Source organism: Arvicanthis niloticus, chromosome 8, assembly GCF_011762505.2.
Source record: "Arvicanthis niloticus isolate mArvNil1 chromosome 8, mArvNil1.pat.X, whole genome shotgun sequence".
Taxonomy (NCBI): Eukaryota; Metazoa; Chordata; class Mammalia; order Rodentia; family Muridae; genus Arvicanthis; species Arvicanthis niloticus.
In genome coordinates, this window is record NC_047665.1 from 40029774 (window position 1) to 40054925 (window position 25152).

The following is a 25152-nucleotide window of genomic DNA, read 5'->3' on the forward strand; positions in this document are numbered from 1 at the left end:
CAGTTATGGCTTTTAGTGTAGAACTATTTTCTTCAGCACTGTTGAATTATGAAAGTAATTTGAAAGAAGTATTAATTCCAGTCATGTTGACTCAAGGTAATTAACAGAAAAAAAAAATGTTCTTCTTGCATAAGAGAAGTTATGAAGAGAAGTTTAAAGGGTAGGATGCATGTTTACGTATATGACAGTGTTTCTGCATGCATATTACATATATTGTTTTTGTAAAAAGGATTCTCAGATTTCAACTTTAGACCCTGAGATATCTAGGAATCCTCACCAAGCACACAAATGGTATAAAGCTTGAAAATATGCAGTTTGTAGGGATAGCAGTTTAGGAGAATCATAAAGAGTCGCTTCTCAGGGCTTGTGAATGAATACATCCAGGCAGGCAAACACTATACGGTCCTCTATCAGCAAGACTTTATTTGATGGAAATCATCACAATAGTTCAGAATAGAAGAAAACAATGTAACTTATCAGGCTGTAAACACTTATACTAATAGGGCTATTATTGAGGCACCCCTTATTTTCTACTCAAGATGACCCTTGTCATCAGCCTCTTGAACGCTCCCTTTACCTCTTTGTTCCTGAGTGTGTAGATGAGGGGGTTCAGCATGGGTGTGATGATCCCATAAAAGAGGGACACCATTTTCCCCCGGTCCTTAGAAGTAGGGGATGGTGGCTGCAGATACATGTAGATGGCAGTGCCATAAAAAAGTACCACCACAATGAGGTGGGAGCCACATGTCCCAAATGCCTTTCGCCGACCTTCAGCTGATCTTATTCTCAACACTGCTTGGACAATAAAGCCATATGATATGAGGATGAGAGTCACAGGTATTAGAAGAAACAGCACACTGATGAAGAACAGCTCTGCTTCATTAGCCGTTGTATCCACACAGGACAACTTGAGCAGGGCAGGGACTTCACAGAAGAAGTGGTCCACTTCCTTGTGACCACACAGTGGCATCTGAAGGGTCCATGTGGACTGTAACACTGAATTGCTGAAGCCACTGATCCAGCATGCAGCTGCCAAGTGGAGGCAGCGCCTTTGGTGCATGATGACTGAGTAGTGGAGAGGCCGACAGATGGCTACAAACCTGTCAAAGGACATGACGCCCAAAAGAAAGCATTCTGTAGAACCCAAGGCCAAGAAAATGAAAAGCTGAGCCACACAGCCGCCAAAGCTGATCACCTTCCGGGTGCTGCAGATGTTGACGAGCATCTGTGGGACTGTGCTTGTAGTGTAGCACAGGTCCAGCAGGGACAGGTTAGTGAGGAAAAAGTACATGGGGGTGTGGAGTTTGGAATCCAGGCGGGACACAAGAATTATCATCATATTTCCAAAGATGGTCAGAATATAGGACACTAGAAACACCACAAAGAGTGGTAGCTCCAGCCATGGCCGATCTGAAAACCCTAAGAGAATGAACTCCCATGAGATGCTCTCATTGGCCACACTCATGTTAAACAGTACAGCCTCCAGGTTGCTGTTGCACAAAAAGTTATAAGTCGGTGGGCATGCTTATTGAATGTGTCAATTAGTTATTAGGTGATGACACTGGAGAGTTTTGTGCATTCACAAAGTGATCCTGTTAGGGTAAAAATGTATTGATAGAAGTTTAAGTGTCTGTCAAAACTTTCAGAGGTGTTTTTCTATTCCTACAGATTTTACTAAAGTGATTTCAAGGTTACAGAACTTCATCAGTTCCTACTGTCACAGAACTTCTCCTTTGGTGTTTGGTATTTTATGCACCGGGTGTCCTCTGGTCTTTTTACCAAGTATCTGCTATCAGGGAGACACAGTTATTGCTCCTGTTATTTGAATCCAGTTTAATTTCTCCCCAGAATCAGTGAGAGTCTCTGTTCACTGGCATTCGTGAAAATTATTTAAATCTCATTTCTCCACTATCCCTGCCCTTCCCCCAAATAAATCCAGATATTATAGCATTTATGGTAAGCTTTCAGACACCATGTGAGGGACTTGTCCTACTCTCATGGTGGAGAATCTACACAGCACTGTTGGCTCATGTGCCATCTGAGGCTGGAGGTCTGGCTCAGGCACTCCCAGCCCTCTTCTGTAACTAGTTACATTGCTCTGAAGATGCTTCTTGTCCTCTGAGCTTCAGGTTCCTCATTTACACAATAAAGATACAAATCACTTTTCTGGACTTAGAGAATCACAAGTGCACCCTGCTGAGCCTGACTCTGGGTAGGAACAGAGGAGTGGGAATCAGGCAGCCAGAGTGAGGGAAGGACTGAGGAGCTCAGGAGACTCACTTGGAGCTTTTACAGTGCTCACTTTCCTAGGGGTCAGGAGCACAGGTGGTTGTGTGACAATCCCAGCTTCTATCACAGGGGTCAAGGAAACCCATCCTAAGTATGGCTGTTACCTTAAGTGTGGCTGTTATCTTTTGTGTAAACTGGCAGTGCCTGGTTCCTGGAAGCACAGAGGTTGGGCAGTTGTGACAGAGTGATGGATGCTTTGCTTTGAGAAACTATTCATAGCTCTATATTTTCTGTGGGTACTAATGTGACAGGAGTGGCAGTTAAGAATGTATGCATCCCACATAATTCTTAATGATAATCTAAGCTACTCTGTGAAATAATCACTATCCAAAATTTTGCTTTTTAGCTTTAGTCCTGTTCATCAAAATATTAGTGAAGGGTACTGGGTTTTTCTACTCATTTCAGAACATTTACTCCCTAGGAAACATTCCTTTACTCTCTCCTTTAAGAAATCTGAGATATATGGTCAGATATAGAGAGATTAAGTTTTAAGTTTTTCTCTTAGACAAGTTTCCAGATTTGTTTGAAATTTCCTGGTAACTAAAGGCCAACTTTCAACTCTTTCTCCTGCCTCCACCCAGGGAGTGTGTGGCCACTCCCTGATTAGCAGTGCTAAGATGGAGCCCTGGGCTTCAGGCAAGGTAGGCAAGCATTCACCAAAAGTTAGCTAGACTCCCAGTCTCTCTCTCTCTCTCTCTCTCTCTCTCTCTCTCTCTCTCTCTCTCTCTCTTTCTCTCTCTCTCTCTCTCTGTGTATGTATGTTAAGCAAAAATATGTCACTAAAGAGTTATATAGTATAATTCCACCCATTTAAAGAATATACAACATATGATATCTAAATAGTAATATGCAAATTAAAAGTTACCGTGCAGGATACAGAAGAAACAGAGGGAAACAGAGGCAGAGAGAGGAAAGCAAACCAGTCTTGGCCTACTAATCTGCCACTTGTCTGTTCTGTTTTAAAATAGGAACCTCTTTCTTTTATAAGAAATATTCTTAATTGCTTGACTCCCTAATTTATTTGGGTTTCTATTTTTAAAGTAGTGTAACTTTAGTTAAAACTTTAATTACCATCAGATTCAAATCTTCATAAGAAATATAATTTCTTTAACTCATTACTTTTTAAAAATTCAGTATAAATCTATGAGGACATTTAAAGCAGGATGGCAGAAACACATCTGCATTCTCTTAGCCAAAACTACACATTGCTAAAAATGTGGGAACTAGGTAGAAAGAGCAGGATAAACATTAGTAAAGGTAAATTTCCCATACTTCACATTATTATTATTATTATTATTATTATTATTATTATTATTATTTTGCTGTTTCTTGTTTGTTTTCAGATAGGGTCTTATATACTCGAGGCTAGCCTCACACTTGATATATAGCTGAGGCTGGCATTATCCTTCTACCTTACCCTCCCATGTGCTGGGTATAGGTCTTTATTAACATTATATAGAACTTATATGTCATTTTATTTCAAGAGTAAATCACACCCTCCCCAAGTCCATACAATTAGAGTGACTCTATGTGTCAGTCCACCTAGGACTTGCTGTCCTGGTACAGAAACTGATGGAGTTACTTCCAATTTCAAACTGGGTCTTCACTGGATAAGCTATAAAATCTCCCTAACCAATGCTAGGGCATGAAGTGAGTTCTGAATTATGGCCAAGGAGACATCTCACCACTAAGAACATTACTTGTGTTTTCTGCTTCAGTGTGACCAGTGATCCACCTTGGGCCCTTGATTCTGATGTTTATCCTGAGAAGCATTACTAAAAGATGACCTTTACAAGAAGCCTCACTATAGATAAAGGAGAGAAAATTAGTTGATACACTTCTAATCAATGGACCCCTCACTCTGAGAATCATAATTTATAACTCTTTTGTAAACAATGAAATATATTAGTGATTCTGTGGTATGTAAAGTCCTCTCACACTCCACAGTCATGGCACAAGGAAGAGTATTTGTCCCTTTAGCAGGAAATTTGGGGACAGAATAACAGCAGAGAAACAAGCGGGAAGCAGGGAAAGCAATGGGAGAAGTCAATTCTTACACTGTGCCTCGTTTAGCTTTCTGAATGTGTCCAAGACTTCCAACAAGTGAGAGCCTCAGCTGTTTATGCTCTCCTAAAAGCACATCTCTAGGTAGCATTGCTATCATTCTGTGTATTAAGTAAACTGAACTCAGACTTATAGCATTAGCCTTAGTAAAATGTGTTTGTTAATAAAAAGAACACAGAGCCAAAGGTTAGGGTTTCCTTAGCTGCATTAATGAACAACATAGACGTGCTCTCGTCCTTGCCTCTTAGCGCCTAATCTGCTTGCTCATAGCTGCAGCTGGTGTCTTTGAGGCCACAAAATAGGTTTCTCTCCTTTAGAGCAAACCTACACTGCAGCACCTTAGGGTGATATTATTCTCCTTTGGAATACCACACATTCTGTCAGCCAGAAAAATAAAACATTTGAGTCACGTGAGAGTGCAGCAGCGAGCTTAAAACTGACATTTGTTGGTGTTTCAGAAAGCTGCTGAGGAGTCTTTACAAGTTTTATCTGTGATCACCTGAGAGCATTTTAAGCCAAACTTCAGGATACTTCTTTGATGAATAATATCGTTACTTTATTACTTTATTACTTTACTTATTTATTATTTATTCATAGCCTGTAATGGATGGGCCTTGTGTTCCTTATTTCCTTGAATTTCCTTGTCCTGCATCTCAGTTTGAATACTCAAAATGATGAGTGAGATCTTGAAAAAGTTCTTTATGCTTTACAGTGTAAAGGACATTGAAACAAGAAAGGCACCATAGTCAGCTCCACACTTACTAACTGCACAAGTAATTAAACACTTTGAATATCGGTTTTATTTTCTGTGGTAGAATAGAGATGATATTTTGCTCTCCCAGCAATTATTTGTGTTTCCTCAAATCACCTTACACCTCAATGAGAGGCTCTTTATCATACTATACTGTTTTGCTGGATTGTAAGCATACGTAATAGAAGTCATTTTCCTACACAGCTACTATGGAAAAAATTTAACAAAAATTTAGTTTAGAAAAGATGAGCCCTGAGAGCAGAGGCTTGAGTTCATGTGCTCCTCTAGCTTAGGTCGATTTTCTGAGAGCCCAGATCTGCATGAGCCGCAAAAAGAAGGAAACACTGACCTGCTGTGAAGCCCGAAGTCCCACCGAGATCCCAGACCTCTTCTAACGCTCAGATTTTAATACTAGTTTTAGCAGTTTGTATAAATGTATTTACTTACCGGCAATTTAAGCATTTGAAGTGATGACTTTGTTTTGATGTCCAAGGATCTTTGAACACAAGTTGAGTTGATTTAGAGTCTGCAGATGCACCATCGCCTTCCCACACCAGTTAGCCATACACTCATCCTGGCACACTGACTTAACGTTCTTTAGTTTCACTGCAAGGTAGGCGTTCTGAGGTCCCCAAACACAGCTCACTGGACAGTGAGGAGGAAGTCTTGCTCAGGACTGAAATGTATGGGGTCAGTGCCATGCCATTTATAGTTTAGGGAAGCTATTGTTATTTTGAAAGATTAAAAGATTATCATTTTCTCTGTCAGCCTTGCAAAACTGTATAGAAGATACTTTCTCTGAAAAGACTGGTGTTTCTTTTGGTCTGTGGAGGGAGTCTTAATGTTTCACAGCCAAAGTTTTCTGTTTATAGTGGCAAAGCCAGGATTTGACCCTATGGGACACAGGCAGGGGAGATTTGAGATGATGGCTTTTTCTTCGCTGATTAGCTGAAGAAGAAACTTCCCCCTGGGGATGGATGGGATTCTCAACTCTTTCTAACACTAAAGGAATGGCATGGAATGTCTTAGCAAATGGAAACTAAATTCTGTGCTCAGTAGGAATTTGTTTTCTTTTTGTAATCTATCCAGAGAGCTTTCCGAAACCACTCGATTGCTGTTGTTTGTTTGCTACATTCTTTTTGAGACAGGGTCTGGTGTAGCTCAGGATGACCTCATCCTCCTAAATGTTGGAATTATCCGGGTGCTCCACCACTTTTGTTCACTACTCAATTCAATGAGAAGAAAAATATTATTTTATGTAGAAATATTTTAAGATGGCATCTAAGGTCATGCTGTTACCCTTTGATTTAGCCAAGATAAAGCCTTTAGCTATCACTTGAAACTCTGCTGGCCTTCCTTGTCTGCCTAGGCCTCCCACAGCCCCTGCTTCCTGCAGTCTCGTCAATGCTCAACTGCATTCATGGCACCATGGCTTTGAAATGTTCCTTTTGCAGTCTTGTCACTCTTCTGTGTTGATTAGTCGGCCTCTACCAAATGTCCACTTTTCTGCTCACAAATTTACAACAGTCTGGTCTTGTGCATTCTCTCTGCATTTTATTAGCTGAAATTTCATTCAATTATTATTTTGATGCTCAGATTTCCCCCACTTCATGCCCACAGAAGTCTCTTCAAACAGCCACTATATCCCTTTGTCCTTTCCCCTTGGTTCTAGAAATACTCCTTTAAATTCACCTCAAGCTATGTTTGAAATGGCCATTTCTCCATAGCACTCTGGATTCCTTCAGGAAGGGATGGAAAAGACCCCATGATGTAAGAGTGCATGAACACCGAGGTATTTAATACCCGTGCACAGACATTTCCCACCCCTCCCTAGCTCACTCATCTATACATGGTGAGTACTCCAGTTCTCAGTGATACCTCAACTTTAATCCAATTTGTAAAGTTCATGCAGGTCTTCTCCCTTTTCATATTTACATGCTTCTTCTCAAAATAGAAGAAATTGGGCTCCTCAATACGGTGCCTTCTTTATTTAATCCTCTGCAAGTAATCACTTTATCTACAATGCATGCCATTTCATCAAGTCCTGACAACCTCACAGGTATAGGAGACTTGGTGTGAGCACTACACACTTCTCTTTATACCAAAACTTCTATGTATGTAGTTTGTAAACTTTTGTTAGATTCTTCAACTATGAATAATGTTTTGAAATGTATCCATATTACTACACATACCTAAGTAGTATTTTTCTTTTATTACAAATGGAAGTCCATTTTACCACTACAGAAACAATTGCTTATATATTTCTCTTCTTGGTTGAGGGAGTCTGTTTCATCTACTTTTACATCTTTCTTAACTTTATTTTCCTTCTAGTATTTTGGGTTTGGTTTGACTGTGTAGTACATTGTCTGAGTCACTGTAATTGGTTGTTTATCTGTGATCTTTCTACTTTTTATATGGATCCTGATGGGTATAATTTTTCCTCAGCACTGCTTTTGCTGTATTGCATACATATTTGGAATTGTGTCTACAATTCCTTTTGTCTCCTCCTTTTCTTCCTCTTCCTTCTCCTCTCCCCCTTCTTCCCCTCTGTCCTCTTTTCTCCTCCTCCTTTCATCCCTACCTCCCACCCTTTCTGACTCATTGCTATATGGCTACCAAGTCCTTCCAGCCTTGATGACTGAATCTTTGCCAAGTTGTTTCTGTCATGTTAATCACGGTGACTCATAAGTAACTAGTATATTATTCCTATTCCAGAAACGCTGCTGATCACTTATCTGTATATGCAAATGACTATGAATCATGTCATCTCTTAGCTGGATGATGAAAATTCTTGTAGCTACTTCATTACCAACCAATATGAAAATTTTAAAAAGAGAGCAGGTGTCGTGAATTAATTGTAGGTGAAATGTATTTATAGGAATATATCACCAGAACTCTTCCCAGAGACTTAGAAAGGGCCTGTGCAAGTGCCAGGCTATGAAATTAAGCTCTGCTTCATGGTAAGTACACTGTGACCACTGCATGTGAAGCCACCAGTGGTAGTGAAATCTATGTCCTCTTTTGCAAAGTTAGGTCAATTCTAGATCACAAATTCTGCTTGTAGGCAACAGACTATCTTGGAGAGTATGCTAACTCTTCAAGAACTGAAAAAGTCATAATAAATAACAAAAATATTTGTATAAGTAACATGGAGCCATTGAAGTAATAAACACAAAAAGTTACTGTTCCGTAGAGTGAACAGCTTTGAAGTGGACTTGAAGTTTCTTTTGCTCTGGAGAAAGTTGCTGGTCCTGGGTGCCAGCCAAGCAGCAGATGGATCCATGCATCTATCCTATCACAGTCAGCTGGCAAAAGCACAGAGCAAAGGGCAGGGGCTGTGGATAAAGTTATTATATTTATAAAGCTTAAGTAGCCAAAACAAAGTAAGAACCCAAACAGTCACATTTTCAAACATTATAGTTCTGGGGAATAAAATCCAGTCCTCATGACAACAGATGGGCTCAGATGAACACATGTCTCTTTAGAAGAAAGACACAGAAGACTATCCGCCAAGGCTCAAGGTAGCTAGAGACAGTCCGGTCTTTTCTAATAGGATGTCCAGATCAGTTTTTGTCAATGTGACACAAATTAGAGTCATCAGGAAACAGAACTCCTCAACTGAGAAAATGCCTCCATAAGATTGGCCTATAAGCAAGCCTGTGGAGGCAGTTTTTTAAATGAATGATTGATATGGGAGAGCCCAACCTATTGTGGGTTATGCCACCCTGGGCAGACAGTCCTGCAAAATTTTAAAAGGGTAGCTCAATATAATCCTGGAGAACAAGTCTGTAAGCAATGTTTCTCCATGTTCTCTGCTTCAGTTTCTGCCTCTCGTTCCTATCCTGATATCCCTTTCATGATGGACTAAAAGCTTTAAGATGAAATAAGTAATTTCCTCCCCAACATGCTTTTGGTCATGGTGGTAATCACAGAAGTATAAAGTAAACTAGGACTCGAGGCTACCTGACTTACGCCTTTGCTCAGGCCCTGGGGGTATACGTAAGGGGCTCAGATTCCCATCTGCTTACCAAAGAACAAGAACATCCAGACTCGGGGAAATGGTCACAGATCAGATTCATGAATACCTTGAGGCTCAATAAAACAAACAAATAAATGAGGACAACCTGTATCATTTGACTTGTGTAAACTTTCACTCTTAATGGCTGACGAAGTATTTAAGATCTCCTTCCTGAGAAAATGCTTCCATGAAAGACTCCAAAGGTGCGTTACGCTCTACCCACATCATCTTCTTGGAATTTTTAAGACAGATAAGTCCATGGATTGAAATGCCTACCACCATTGTCTGTAACTTAAATGTCTATAGTCTAAATGTCCATAACCACAAATGACCTTGAAGTTAGCATCTTTACTGGAAGGAAGGATTGACACAGCTGCCGGCTCTGGAAAAAAAAATCTACACCTTTGACTGTTATGTTATTCTTATTTTATGGATGTTGTTGTTGTTGTTTTGGTTTGAGTCAAGACAGGGTCCCACTAATATTTAGCAGAGGTTGGCTTCAAGTTCTCAATACTCCTGTTTTGTTGAGCTTGGGATTGCAGGCATCTGTTTCTTTCTGACCAGATAAGGCTACTCTTAAATGCCATTTCAGTGACTGGGGAATACCAAAAGGAGGAGAAGAGAGGGTAGGGAGGGGCCCATTTTCCTCAGAGACAGGTCAGCTCTCAAGTTCCATGGCATACATTAGACTACAGCATCCTTGATTGTCTTTAGTCTTCAGGATTGTGGAGGCTCTCTGGAGTGTGTCATAGTCAAGGACTCAGCCCTTCCTGCCGTTCTCCACTGCCAGCCATATTCACAAGGGTTGAGGCATGAGGAGAAATGTTCTGAGAAAATACACCACCATTTGATTTCATTCTGTGAACATAAACTTTACAAATTAATCAAGAGATACAGTAATTTCAAGACTTACAAAGCTTCTGCCAGCATAACCCAACATAATGCTTTATAGGAAACTTTTTTTTTGACAAGGACAGAGCACAATTTAAAACACAACAATATATCTAGTAGCATGGCCATCCATCAAGTACTGCATACTGTGTATATAGTAGTGTGTGACACACAACTGCTACTGTATTACTGAGCAGCACAAGTTTGTTTACATCAGTTCCACAACAAATATTGATGTAATGGCTTGTTATAACAGTTGAAACAACCACAATGCCATTCATTAGGTAACAGAAAGTGTTCATCTCTGTTGTGATGTGGTGGGGTCATGATTGTATATCTAGTAGGTCCCTAATCAAAGCATATTTATGAAGCACAGGACTGTGTTTGCATCACAGCTGCCTGAAGGCCTGCAGTAGAGACAGGAGCCTGGCCAGGTACATTGTGACTCAGATTCAGTGCTTCTCTAACTCCTGGCCTTTCCTGCTCCCACCCTGGCTCTCTGGGTTCAAAGAAGAGCAGGATTCCTTGAATCAACTCTCCTTAGCTATATGTTAAAACCACCTATCTGGACTTACCTAAAATTTTCCAACTGTGTATCTGTAGGGAAAAAGGAATACTGAAAGAAAATACTATTTTTTCTTCTTATTTAAATATCTCAGTGAAGATAAGTTTGTTGCTTGTTAACAGGATTTTTTTTTTCTGTTTTCCTAACTCAATACCTGACCTGGCTGCTTGCCAGGATATCTTGAGTTTTGTAGGAGAAAAAAAAAAGAGTGCATTTCTGGTCTTCAGATCTGTTGATTTATGTTGTTACCTGGAACACGTTGTTAACACATCAAATAAAATGGACATGCTGTGCTAGTTTTAAGCTGGAGGGGGAAATATACTTTATCTGGGTTTTACTTAGGTACAGATCAATACATGTGTGGCTTTAAGCCAAGAGAAGGATCATGCACCCATCCAAGCATCGCTGAGATACTTTGTCTCCCTGAAAATAGCCTGGATGTCACATGGAGGCTGTGTACATGAAGGTTTTCAACAAAAATGACCAGAGTTTTGTTGCAGACCCATGCCTTGTCAAAGAACAGTCAAGTGAGAAAAAAAAAGAGATTAAGAATGCATCTTGAACTGTGGCCCACAGTCTCAAGTTTCCTGTAAATTATATTAATTAATTAATCAAGAGATACAGTAATTTCAAGACTTACAAGGATTCTGCCAGCATAATCCAACATGATGCTTTACAGGAGACTTTTAATAAGTAGACAGTGCAAGTTTAAAACACAGCAATATAAGCTAGTAATATGGCCATCTATCAATTTTTTAAATTTTTATTGGATATTTTATTTACATTTCAGATGCCATCTCCTTTCCCCATTTCCTCTCCCTAGAAAACCCCTTTCCCATCCCCCCTTCTCCTTTTTGCTTTATACACTTTTTTATGTTAATCAAAGACTTTATAAGTTTGATAATGCTCAATAACAAGATGCCCATACAATCAGAAGTGTAACTCAATACCCAACCTAGATATATCAACTATATTTGACTGGCAGAGACACTTGAACATCTGCCTCCATGTCCCCCCCCACACACATTCTCATCACCTAGCTCCTCCTCTCCTTCTCCTCTTCCTCTTCTTATTCCTCCTCTTCCTCTCCTTACCCCTCCCACCTTAGCTCCTCCTACATATCACCCTTCCTGTTAAAATAAAACTTCTCTCAAAATACAGTTAGAGCATAACTATACCAATTTATGTCAGTAAGTACAAGATAGACTTAATACCCAGTCCATCATTTTGTTGACTAAGCAGAACCTCTGTCATCCCTCCTAAATAAAAGACTTAGTTCTGAACCTGGCTTTCTTCTTGGCTTTAGAATGAATGTCAGCTGAAAACCATCCTCTCAAATATTTTCTCTCAAAGTAAATAGCTAGGATTGGCTATGAGACTATAAGTCTTCAACTCCGTCAGAAATCCAGAATAACTGAGTTAACTGAAATTATGGGAAGCACAAAGCATAGCTTCTAAGACTTAGCCAATTTATAGAGACTGCTGAAAACCTGGACAGTCCCTATACTACAAAACATTGGAGCAACTGATCTTCAGCCTTCTGGCCCAGGATCATCTGACAGACCTAAGTGATGCAGAATTATTAAGGACTGATTAATCTGTCTTGGCAGATCTAATCAGTCGACTATTCTGCAAGTGTGTCCTTTTCTGGACAGTGATTTGTCTGTAGATGGAAAGAGGCAATTCTTGCCTAGTGGCTGTCTCAACACAACTGGAGTAACTCCAAAGATGCTCAATTTCTTCTTAGAATCCAAGACAAGCTGTCAGGAGCAGACATGTCTCTAATCAAAATAAACATTAATATAGAAATGTTTGTAACGTCTATTCTGTGGACTTCTGACATTTTGAAACTATCCATGTAAGGCAATCTGGACTGTTGTCTGTTAACTCCTCTCAGCTATTTCTAAAGAAAATATAGAAAACACCCTAACAATAAACTCAGAGCCATGAATTTGCTACAGTCCCTTAACTTACCGGCTAACTATCTCAAATCAGTTAGAAAAGTTAAAGAAGGACTGGGTCTAAGCCTTGTATTCCTAATTGTGTTATATAGGCACAAAGCCTATGAGAGTAACAATATTCATCTCACTTTTATATTAATAAGAAGCTCGTACCAATGAAAACCTTAAATTTGAAATCAAAGTAAATTTTGTACCATTTAAGAAATTATATCTTCATCTTGATAATAATTATGCAGATTTCTACCAATAGGTTATGGCTATGCAATAAATCCTAGCTAATACTCCCTGTTCCAACAAAACCACCACTTTTCCCTAGAAAGACAGCCCAATATTAACCACCTCAGTCCCCAAGCCCAGGGAATAGGGGCACTGACTCTTCATTAACTTCTTAAAGCTGATTATGGGCGTTGAGATATTAGAAGAGGGGTTAGGGGAGTGTAAATTGAGAAGCCTCTGACACTATGTCTTCACTGCATCCAGCTGGAATTCCAGGACATCAGAGGTTCGAGCAGGTCTTCCCAGCTTGCCTGATGAGTAGATATACCAAAGCTATGTATTCTGCAATATACAATTCTCAAAACAAATTTTAGTATCAAGATAATTGTTTGTTTGAATTTTGAAATCTAGTCTTCTGGTGGCCTGCCTCTGTCATATCTAATTCATATAATTCTGGGAGTCTCTATGAGGGTGTGTTCCCACCATCCTCCCATTTTTGCCTTCCTGCTCTCAAATTTCCCAACATCAGGGAATCCAAACTTTCAAGCACCTAGGCCCTCCACTTCCACTGATGCCTAACCCCTTACTCCATTCCCACCCTCCAATTACTATGAGGGTGTGCTCTCACCATCCTCTCATTCCCGCCTCCCTGCTCTTGCAATTCCCCAACACTAGGGAATCCAAGCTTTCAGGTACCAAGGCTGTCTACTTCCACTGATGCCTGGCAAGGCCACCCTCAATTACCTATACAGGTGGAGCCATAAGTCCCCCCCCTCCCCTTTGTGTTCTCGGGCTGGAGATTTTAGAATGGCTACTCCAGCTTTTTTCTTAGGACCATTTGCTTGAAAAATTGTTTTCTAGCCTTTTACTCTAAGGTAGAGTCTGTCTTTGCACTGAGGTGAGTTTCCTGTATGCAGCAAAATGTTGGGTCCCGTTTATGTATCCAGTCCATTAGCCTATGTCTTTTAATTGGGGAACTGAGTCCGTTGATGTTAAGAGATGTTAAGGAACAGTGATTGTTGTCTCCTGTTATTTTTGTTATTAGAGGTGAAGTTATTTTTGTGTGGCTATCTTCTTTTGGATTTGTTGGAAGAGGGTTATTTTCTTGCTCTTTCTAGGGTATAATTTCCCTCCTTGTATTGGAGGTTTCCTGCTATTATCCTTTGTAATGCTGGGTTTGTGGAAAGATATTGTGTAAATTTGGTTTTGTCATGGAATATCTTGATTTCTCCATCTATGGTAATTGAGAGTTTTGCTGGGTATAGTAGCCTGGGCTGGCATTTGTGATCTCTTAGGGTCTGTATGACATCTATCCAGCATCTTCTAGCTTTTATAGCATCTGGTGAGAAGTCTGCTGTAATTCTGATAGGTCTGCCTTTATATGTTACTTGGCCTTTCTCCCTTACTGCATTTAATATTCTTTCTTTCTTTTGTGCACTTGGTGTTTTGATTATTATGTGATGGGAGGTATTTCTTTTCTGGTCTAGTCTATTTGGTGTTCTATAGGCTTCTTGTAAGTTTATGGGCATCTCTTTCTTTAGATTAGGGAAGTTTTCTTCTCTAATTTTGTTGAAGATATTTATTGGCCCTATAAGTTGGGAATCTTCACTCTCATCTATACCTACTATCCTTAGATTTGGTCTTCTCATTGTGTCCTGGATATCCTGGATGCTTTGTGTTAAGAACTTTTTGCATTTTGCATTTTCTTTGAGAGTTGTGTCAATATTTTCTATGGTATCTTCTGCACCTGAGATTCTCTCTTCTATCTCTTGTATTCTGTTGGTGATGCTTGCATCTATGACTCCTGATTTCTTTCCTAGGCTTTTTTTTTTTTTTTTTTTTTTTTTATCTCCAGGGTAGTCTCCCTTTGTGATTTCTTTATTGTTGTTTCTATTTCCATTTTTTTTTATGTCCTGGATGGTTTTGTTCAATTCCTTCACCTGTCTGGTTGTGTTCTTTTGTAATTTTTAAAGAAATTTTTGTGCTTCCTCTTTAAAGGCTGCTACCTGTTTACCTGTGTTCTCCTCAAATTCTTTAAGAGTGTTATTTATGTCCTTCTTAAAGTCCTCTATCATCACCGTTAGAAGTGATTTTAAATCTGAATCTTGCTTTCCTAGTGATATGGGGAATTCAGGACTTGTGTGGGAGAACTAGGTTCTAATGATGTCAAGTATCCTGGGTTGCTGATGTTTATGTTCTTGTGCCTGCCTTTCACCATCTGGATCTCCTTAGTTCTACCTGCCCTGTCTCTTACTAGAGCCTGTCTTTTCTATTATTTTGGTTGTATCAGAACTGTGTGGGGTGGGTGTTACTACTGGGGTTAGAGCTGGGGCCCAAGATCTGCTCAGTGCTCATGCGCAGACAGGAAGGATTCAATGCTCCATGTCAAGAGTGACTTCCTGGGTCCTAGTGGGTCCCAGTTACTCCCTGTTTGGGGCTGGTGTTGCTTTTTCCTTACTTAAGATACTGCCTGGGTTAGAGCGCCTGGAAGGCCTGCTTCCTCTGGGATCTGTGAGATTGGGGGCAGAGCTTTAACAATTTTATTATAAATTATAGTTACATATATTTGCATGTGTGCTTATATTTTCTTTACATTTAAATTCAATATACTTGTTTGCAAAGATAGTTCAGAAACTTTGTGATAATGGAATTAACAGGAACAAAGTGTATCAAAAATTGCAAGTTAGTTGATCCTGTTTGTCACTGCAACTGTCCTTTATTTGTCCTTTGAAATCTCTTTCATGTAATTCTTTTGTCCTTTCATAGTGGCCTCATCTCTTCAAGAACACATTCATGGGACTACAACACAGCCCAGGTTGGTCTTCTGTCTTATTTTGATTTGTAATTAACTGATATAAGATTGTCCTAGTTTGGACTGTGACAGTTCCCCTGACCTTGCATCATGCTCACTATTTGAGCATGTCTAAGCTCTGTCACCATTATCCAGGGAACCTTTGCAGGCCAGTCTTGCAATAGATTGTTTCTCTCAGGGTCCCTGGCTCCTTTTACTGAAGAATATATTCGAAAATCAAGATCTAGGCACTAAAATGTCCCTTGGTATATACTTTTTGCTTCTAGTTTCTCTCAACAAACAACTTTTTAATGCTTTGGTTCAAGGGTGATTTGTCTCCCTCAAAGAGTCCTGTGTTGGAAGCCTGGTGTCCAGTGAGTCAGTACTGAGATTGTTTTGTTTTGTTTTAGTTAGGCTGTCATTATGAATCTCTGGATGTCCTGGAATTCACCACATAGGCTATGCTGGCCTTGAACTCACAGAGATCTGCCTGCCTTTGCCTCCCAAGAGCTGGGATTAAAGGAATGTGTCACCAAGTCTGGCACTACTGATAAGTATTTGATGTGAAAGAAGTGAAGCCTATTATAAGATGACCAAACTGCAGAAGGAATTGATGTCTCATGGAACAACAGTTTCTTCTCTGGAAATAAATGTTGTAAAAGGTCCCTAAGCAGTCTTACTGTCTCACTGTGCTCCCAGCATGATAACATCCATTTTGTTAATATTGGCATCATGTTTGGACTGTCAGCCTCTCAAACTATGTGTAAATAAGTCTTTTCTTCATATATTTCCTAGCTTTAAGTATTTTGTTATAGCCATGATAAACAAATACATGAATGTCTGAGACCACTATGCCCCACGCTTGGGGGTCAAAATGTCTTGGACTGCACTGTCAATGTTTGAACCTGCACTGCCAAAAGCCTTGGGGGCTAAGTTGTTAGAGCGCACACTGCCCCAAGCTGCTCCGGTCCGAGGGTCGGAGTTCAGCAAGAGAGAGAGAGAGTGAGGATGGACACGAAGAACGGAGACCAGACAGAGTGTGATTCAATCCCATTTATTCTTCAGTCTCTCTTCCTACTCCAAGTCTCAAGTCTTGAGTTCTTAGTCCCTAGTTCCTAGTCCCTCGTGCCTCCGAGTTCCAAGTTCCAAGTTCTAGCCTTGAGTCTCATCCAAGTACCTACTACTACTTCCAAGTTCTTCCTCCAAGTGCCAAGTGCCTAATACCTAATAATAATATCTTCTGTCTGCCTCTCACCTTTTCTATGTCTCGCTTCTAAGCCACGCCTTTAAGTCACACCTTTAAGTCTTGCCCTTTGGTCTTATCTCTAAATCACACCTTAAGTCATGCCCTTAAGTCTCTGCTCTAAATCACACCTTTAAGTCTCACACACCCAAGGGAAGATCTAAACAAGATCTGGGTATCTAAAACAAGATGTTATCAGAGTGTATTCAGCTGTTGTAAGCTGTTGTAATCAAGTCTCTTGTCAGGGTATATGACTCAAGATGACTGCAAGGATGATAGCCGCCTTCTGTTGGCTCCCCACACATGAATATTGTATTATTTCAATTGTTATCTCTCTCTTTCTCTTTCTGTGTGCTTGTGTGTGTGTGTGTGTGTGTGTGTGTGTGTGTGTGTGTGAATGTGTGAGCATGCACATGGTTCCTTCCAGCCTCCTTCCTTTTCCTTGTTTATTTCTCCAACAGTGGAAATATGGTTTTGCCAACTACTATATGTTTACTCTGTGTTCAATACTTTTATACAAATAGTTTCAGAACTGTTAATTTATCCTCCTGGAAATGATAAGTGATATCAGGGATCCTAATAACAATTCCAGTAACAGGAATTTTAATGAGGTTCCTTTTGTCTTTACCCTGAAAGCAACTGTTACAATAGTCTTTTTCTAGACACTGTTACACTTTCTACCTAGTTTTTAAATCCACAAGTTGGATACAATGCACCCTTTTAGTTCTGGTAGGTCATTTACTTCTGTTTGAATTAATTTTGGATGCCTTCCATTTTGCTTCACTTTGCCTATTTAATATTTGAATATGCAAAACATTACTGAGATATAAATGAGTTGTTCGAACATAAGGGTTTTTTAAATCCTTATTCCCTTTATCAATGTGCATTCTTTGTGTGCAGGTGTGTGGGGCCAGGGGTCAGACTTGGGTGTACTTCACTAGAGTCCAGATTGTCCTTTGAGACAGGCCCTTTCACTTTTCCCTGGAGCTCACCAACTTGGCAAGGCAGATTGTTTAGCAAAGCCTGTGGATTCACCTGAGCATGGGAGACTGTGAGCATATCTTGCCATGCTCAACCTTGTAGCTCGGTGCTTGGAATTGAAATCAAGTCCTCCTGCTTGTACAGCAAGCACTTTACTGAGGAAGCTATTCTGCAGCCTCTTGATCTCTCTTTTAAACAGAGACTTATTTTTATTTTAAATTGTGTGTGTGTCTCTGTGTATGTGTGTCTGTGTGTCTGTGTGGGAGTGTGTGCACATGCATGCAAGTGTCTTCAGAGATCAGAAGAAGGCATCTGATTCTTTGGAACTGGAATTAGACACATTTATAAACTGTCCCAAATTGATCCTAAGAACTGAGTTTAGGTCCTCTGTAAGTATTCTATGTACCCTTAGCCACTGAGTCATCTCTCCAACCTCCACCTACTGTCTTTTAAAGACAGATTATTTTATCTTATTTTTCTAGGATACATTTATATGAAGTCTCAAATGTGATAATACAGAGAGATCCTGTGTACTCCATCATCCAATAACATGTCTTGTATAACTACAGTATAATATCAAAGCCAGGAAATGGATATCTGTACTGGGCCGGATAGTTTATCAACTTGACACAAACTAGAGAAATCTGAAAGGAACCTTAATTGAGAAAATGCCTCAAGAAGACAGGGATGTGGGAGAGTCTGTAGAGCATTTTTTAAGTTAATGATTGATGGAGAAGGGCTCAGCCCATTTTGGGTGGGAACACCCTGGGCTGGTGGTCCTGGCTTCTCTGAGAAAGCAGACTGAACAAGCCATGAGGAACAATCCAGTAAGCAGTGTCCATCCATGGCCTATCTATCATCTCCTGCATCCAGATTCCTGCCTTGTTTGAATATCTGTCTGACTTCCTTCAGTGATGAACAGTGATATGGAAGTGTAAGCCAAATAAACCCTTTCCTCCCCAAATTCCTTTTGGGCATAGTATTTTACCACAGCAGTAGTAACCCTAACTATGACATGTACAACCTTAGCACTTATCCCTAGGTTCACAAGCATGTGTCTGAGTGTTATGCAAATTCATCTTTTCACCAGTAAATGTGTGTTCCCACCACTGCAACCCAGATCCACAATCACACTATCACCATGCTATTCCCAGGCTCCACCCTTATAGCTCCAAGCACATCTCTTTCCTCTCACTGCCCTGTCCCTGACTCCTGACCACCACTTATTGTGCCATTTTGAGAATGGTTTTATATGAAATCATGGGATCTTTAACCTTAAGGTCAACTTTCTTTCTCTGCTTCATTCCCTCAGCAGCCTTCCTGTAGCTGCATTTGTCCACTGTTGGATATTTTAAATGAGCAGGTTGTATTTCATGCAATGGAGGCAACATAAGTTTCTTTTTAATCTCTCAATTATTCAAGGACATTGAAGTTATTTCTATATTCAATACTACATGTAAAACTACTATAAAAGTATGTAGAGTTTTGTGTTAGAGTGTGTTCATTTTTCTGAGGTAAAAATTAAGACACATTAATTTGGATTATGGGTATTAGGTAAACAAATACTCTTCTTTCTAGAGACAGGGAGTAGCTGTGTAGTACAGACTAGCTGCAAGTCCTTGGCTACCCCTCCTTCCTTCACCTCACAAATGCTAAGATTAAAAGTGTGAGTCACACTTCTCCAATTCTAAATATTTAAATCTGTTAATAGTTGATGCTTTGTGTAGTATTTTGACCTGTTTTTCTTTTTTCTTTTGTATTGCTAGGAACAGAATCCAGAGTTTTCCACATGCTAGACTGAGACATGTCCCCAGAATGTATGTTTTAAGATGTCATTATACATTCAGGTACAATTTAGAGTGAGGTACATAGTCTGTATGCCTGTTCTCATACTTTATAGATGGTTCTTGAAATTTTTTTTGTGGGCTAGGGGATTTAGGAGGTAGAGTGTTATTGAGTTGTTTTGGTTTGTTTTGTTTTAAAACAGAATATTAAAATGTAGCCCAGGCTGGCCTGGGACAGGAGTTCTCCTTCTTTTAGAAGTGAAGTTTTACAAAATCCCACCCCTGTACACCCCGTACCTCACCACCCCCATTGGCATGCTGACTGTTGTTGAAATTATGTAGTTGTGGTGGTTTATAAATGCTTGGCCCAGGTTGTGGCACTAGTAGGAGGTGTGACCTTGTTGGAGAAAAAGTGTCATTGTGGGCATGGGCTTCAAGGCCTAGCTGCCTAGAAGCCAGTCTTCTCCTGTCTGCTCCTGCCTTTCTTTGGATGAAGATATAGAACTTTCAGCGCCTTTATTACCATGCCTGCATGCTGCCATGCTTCCTGCCATGGTGATAATAGACTGAATCCCAGAATCTATAAGCCAACCCCAATTAAACATTGTCCTGTATAAGAGTTGTCTTGGATTTGGTGTCTGTTCACTACAATTGAAACCGTAACTAAGACAGAAATCTTATTTAGAAAGTATACGATACTGATGATAGTTCTTTAGAAAGATAACCATTAAGACTGTGTGTAAAGAATTGATTAAATCAGCTTACATCAAAATAGTAAGAACAGTTGTCTCACAATTGAGGCCAGCATTTTCTTTGTCCTTGAGACTAGGGTACCTCAGCAATGCCAATCTAGCACCAAAAAATCTGGAAGGTTCCTTGACAACACTGATCTTTAGCCAATGAAGGAAATCTGGAAGCACTGTGTCTGATCTCAGCAAAGAAAACAGCAGCAGCAACAGAGTGAATCCACTCTGCAGCAAGAGGGAAATCAGCTGAACAAGGGAAAATAGTCTTGCTACTAACCCTGCTTTTTATTTTTCTGGGCTGCTACCTGACTATGCCATCCACATCTGGGGTAGATTTTCTTCCCCAGTCATGGCAATCAGGACAATTCTTCAGGTGAAATTCCTACTCGGGTGATTCTAATTTGTAACAAGTTGAAATGAAAACAAGTCATCACACCTATTGTTGAGATTTCATGAGTGCAGCTTCCCTGGCAGGTCTAAACCATGCCTTATCTCAGATTTGGCATCCAGGTCTTCTGACTCTTATGGCCTTTCCACCTCTGTTTCTATGATGTTCCCCAAGCCTTAGGTGTGGAGTTGCATTGTAGATATGTCCATTGTAGTTGGACGCCCCCACTCTAGTCACTTATCTGCAGTTTGAACAGTTATGTACCTCTGTAGGTGTCCCTGTCTACTACAGAAAGAAGATCCTTTGATGAGGGATGAGAGCTATGCTTCCCTATGGGCATAAGGATAAGCATTTAGGGTGCACCTAGAAATTGTACTGCTTAGGAGACCAGCAGAAGTAGGGTCTACTGCAGGATCTATAAGCTTCCAGCACTGGTGGTTGACTAGGTTTATAGTACCAGGCATGAATTACCTCCTACTGATTGGGCCTTAGGTTCAATTAGACAGTTGTTGGTTGAACTCCAAGATAAAAGTGCCACTGTTGCACTGTTGGGGACACAATGCTGGGCCAATGGTTGTGGTCCATAGGTTTTCAACAGGGTAGAACTAGTGCTTGCTTTTCTCTCTTGGGAGCTTACAGAGCACCTTCCCATACTGTGGGAGTCAGTTCTCTGGGAGGAGACTTCATGCTCAGATCCAGCTCAATCCCTCCAAATCCTGAGTCCAAAGTGTATATTGTCTTCATGAGTGGGGGTCATACTTTCAAGTTCTGGAAGATGACCAAAGCAAATGCAATAGTCTCTTTGGGTTTCAAGATCTTGTAGATTTCCCAAACCAATGATTCTAACGGACATTTCCCATGCCTGGCACCAGGATTTTTGTTAGAGGGTCCATTCATCTTGGGTGGAGCATTATCACAGCATTTAGCATCATTCCATTCAAATATATGTACACATATATGTATTCTTTTTTTAAGACTTATATTATTTATTAAATTTGATAAGATTTATTTATTTATTTATTTATTTATTTTACATATATGTATTCTTAAGTAAGCTTATAAAATGTTTCCGTATGGCTTTTCAAACATCCTTAGTGTTATTTATCCACACCCCCTTTCCTGTATGATATACCCTTCTCCCATCCCCCCATTCCCATTTCACAGCACTTGTGTCTCGTTCTCTGCTTCTCTAGAGCTCCTATTTTTCCCTCTCCAGCAGGATCCTGTTTTACTTTCCTATCTTCTGTGGTTATATCAGATTATGTGCTCAACTAAAGATTTGGAGCTAGAATTCACAAATAAGAGCAAATATGCAGCATTTGTCTATCTGAGTCTGGTTAACTCACTTAGGAAATGTCCTAGTTTGTTTTCTATTGCTGTGATAAACACTAAGACAAAAGGCAACATAGGGAAGTGATGGGTTAGTATATCTTGCCAGTAAGGTTAGAATCCATTATCAAGGGAATCCAGGGCATGATTCAAGACCCAGAAGTATGAGCTGAAGCAGAGACATTTGAGGAATACTGCTTACTGGCTTGTTTCTCACAGCTTGATGCTTTTTCAAAAATTATTATTTAGAAAGCAGGAAGAACCACCTGCCTAGGGGTTGTCTACAGTTGTCTGGGCCCTCTCACATCAGTCACTAATTAAGAGAATGTCCTATAGATTTGTCTACAGGACAATCTGTTGGAACAATTTTCTCAATTGAATTTCCCTCTTCCAGATGACTCTAGTTTGTGTCAATTTGACAAAACAAAACCAAATTTAACCAGCACAATTTAGTCCTTTCAGTTTCATCTATTTCCTGAAATTTTTATTTTATTTTATTTTTTGCAAAGCTAAATGGACATTTAAACTGTGCCACATTTTCATATGCCTGGTCACCATATAAGGAACATTTGGATTGTCTCCACCTCCTAGGTATTATGACTAGAGCAGCCAAGAGCATGGCTGAGCTAGTTTCTGTGGGGTAAGAAACTGAGTCCTTTGGGTGTATGCCAAGGAGTGACTGGTATTCATGCTAGATCTACTGTTAGGTCTCTGAGGATTCTCCACACTGATTCTATTGTGAATCCACTAGCTTGCCTTTCTGCAGTCCCCATTTCTGTTTCCTTGATCTTAACTAGAGAATGATGAAATGCCAAAGCAGTTTTAATTTACAGTTCCCTGATGGCTAAGGATGTTGAACATTTAAAAAGTATTTCTTGACCATTTTTATTTCTCCTTTAGAGGACTCTCTTTAGATATATAGGCCATTTTAAATCAATCATTTATTTCCTTTTTTTGTTTGTTTGCTTTTTGACTTCTTCCTGCATTCTGAGTATCAATCCTCTATTGAATGTATAGCAGCCAAAATTCTCTAATCCCTGTCTGTAAGCAGTTTTTGTCTCTGTATTAGTTACTTTTCTTGCTGCAGTGACCAGATACCTGACTAGAGTAATGTAGGGAAGAGAGGATTTACTTTGAGTCACTGTTTGAAGACACAGAGGGTGCTGAGGAGGATGGAGCACAGAGACAGGCTCTGATGTTCAGTTCACTTTCTGCTTTTAGTGCAGTTGACCTCAGCCCATGGAATAGTATTGCTCACACTCACAGTGGTTCTTCCTGGCTATATTACAGTAAACATTTTTATAGAAACCTCCCAAGATGTATTTCTACGGTAATCCTAAGTTCTATGAAACTGGGAATGAAAATTAACCATCACAGTTTCTTATGCAAATTTTACATGTTCCTATTTTTTTTTCACTTTTATGGTTGGTTGTTGAATTGTGGTCTTTGTTCTTTCAACTTCATGCCCTCTTTTTCCATTAATTGTTGTTATAGACATACACACTTATACACCAATTGTGCTCTCTTCTCTGGGGAGATGATTTTTTCTGGTCTCAGTATTTTTTAATTGCCTATAATTCCATTTAGGGCTGAGGCCTCTTGGGCTCTTCCCTGTCCACATTAGCATGTGTGTTGCTACTGTCCTTATTCACCTAATGTTTGAGATGTCATGGTGTTGGTGAAACTTTATGGCTGTAGCTTACAGTATTACTAGGAGACACACACTCACTTCAAACTCCCTGCTCCTCTGTCTCCTATAATCTATCTTTCCTCTGTTCCACAATAATCCCTGAACCTTAGGTGTAGGAATGTCTTGTAGATGTATCCACTGGGACGGGGCTCCATACTTCTGCATTCTGATTGGTTGTGGCTCTCTCTAATGGTCTCTGCCTGTTGCAAAGAGAAAACAATAGTACAAAATGAACTGTGTTACTAAATTATGACATCATATTGGCAGTTCTAAACAATAATCTTCATTCCTCTTTTTCTTCATCCTGAAATCTTTATTTTTAGCTCCTTTTCGAGACTCCATGTTGCTTTCATCCTCCTGTTTCCTTCATCATCCACAACTTTCTCTTTTCCATCATTTTATCCTGTCCATCTTCTTCATTTTGATCTTCCTTTCCATTTTCCTTCTTTTCCATTATCTTCCTGTTGTGATATTAAGGATACGAACATTTTATTAAATATTTTAGAAACAGTGCTTCTTTTTAACATCTTTCAATCTCACAACATCTGCGACACGCTACCTCGCCAATAAGGAGCACGTCACACTCAAGATTCTTCTGACAGCGTCTTTTATTGTTACAGCTCTTTTAGTTAGAAGGATGCAAGATGGAGGACAAAGGAAGGACCCCAAGCCCCAGAATGTACTGACTTATATACTATCAAAGAGACATGATCTGTCCTCATTGGCTTACAGACTGGGGTCTCATTTACATATCCACTGATAGTACTTTCAGCAGGAAAATTCGCGCCTACGCGTGCGCACAGCTGCAGACACCAAGGCCAAGAAGAACCAGGAACAGGAAGCCAGCGCCATCTTATAATGGCGAGCGGATAGCTACTTCAGCAAACGCAGCATGGCTCCTAACAAACATCATCTTACAGATTATTAGTTGCAAAATAGTTAACATGATGCATTTAGATATTTTGTGATTACAGAAATCCGAATTATAAAATTCATAGTTGCAAAACATACTATGTGTGTCAGAGACAATGGTGGCATTCAACATTTCTGACCTTAAGTAATTCATAGTTATTCTTCCAAAAGTTTTTCCTTGAGTAATTTTAAATGAGTCTTTAAAAATTTAAGCCCACAGTGGTTGTTTCTGGGCTGGAGTGTAAGGTATTTTTTTTCTCTAAATGCTTTCCTCCTCCCCTTTATTATAAGTTATTTTATTAAAATTAGTTCTATTTTCATTTTTCTGAAACATGTTCAATATTTTCATAATTTTAGCATAAGATAAACAGAAACTTCAGGTAGAGCTAGAAATGTAAAACACTTCAGATTCAAACTCAGTATTAAGGAATATATGCTCGCTTCTGTAAGCAAAGGGCTTCTATATCAGCACTTTATACATGGGCTGATAAGACTCATGTTTTAGAAAGGCTCCTTTGGAGTAAAGTGAAAGA

The 25152-nt window shown here is 39.7% G+C and overlaps 1 protein-coding gene across 1 annotated transcript; it reads right to left on the bottom strand.

Moving 5' to 3' along the window:
- Nucleotides 1-398: 398 nt before the first annotated feature.
- Nucleotides 399-5996, bottom strand: LOC117713881 (olfactory receptor 2B2-like). The gene is made up of 2 exons (XM_034510398.2): nucleotides 5552-5996; nucleotides 399-1592 (listed from the first exon to the last, which is right to left on the bottom strand). The coding sequence occupies exon 2, from the start codon at nucleotides 1463-1465 to the stop codon at nucleotides 524-526; it is 942 nt and encodes a 313-aa protein (XP_034366289.1). The 5' UTR covers nucleotides 1466-1592; nucleotides 5552-5996; the 3' UTR covers nucleotides 399-523.
- Nucleotides 5997-25152: the final 19156 nt, after the last annotated feature.

Bases quoted from the DNA above. Each gene is read 5' to 3' on its own strand.
- LOC117713881 (XM_034510398.2), bottom strand. From the start codon at position 1,465: ATGAGTGTGGCCAATGAGAGCATCTCATGGGAGTTCATTCTCTTAGGG.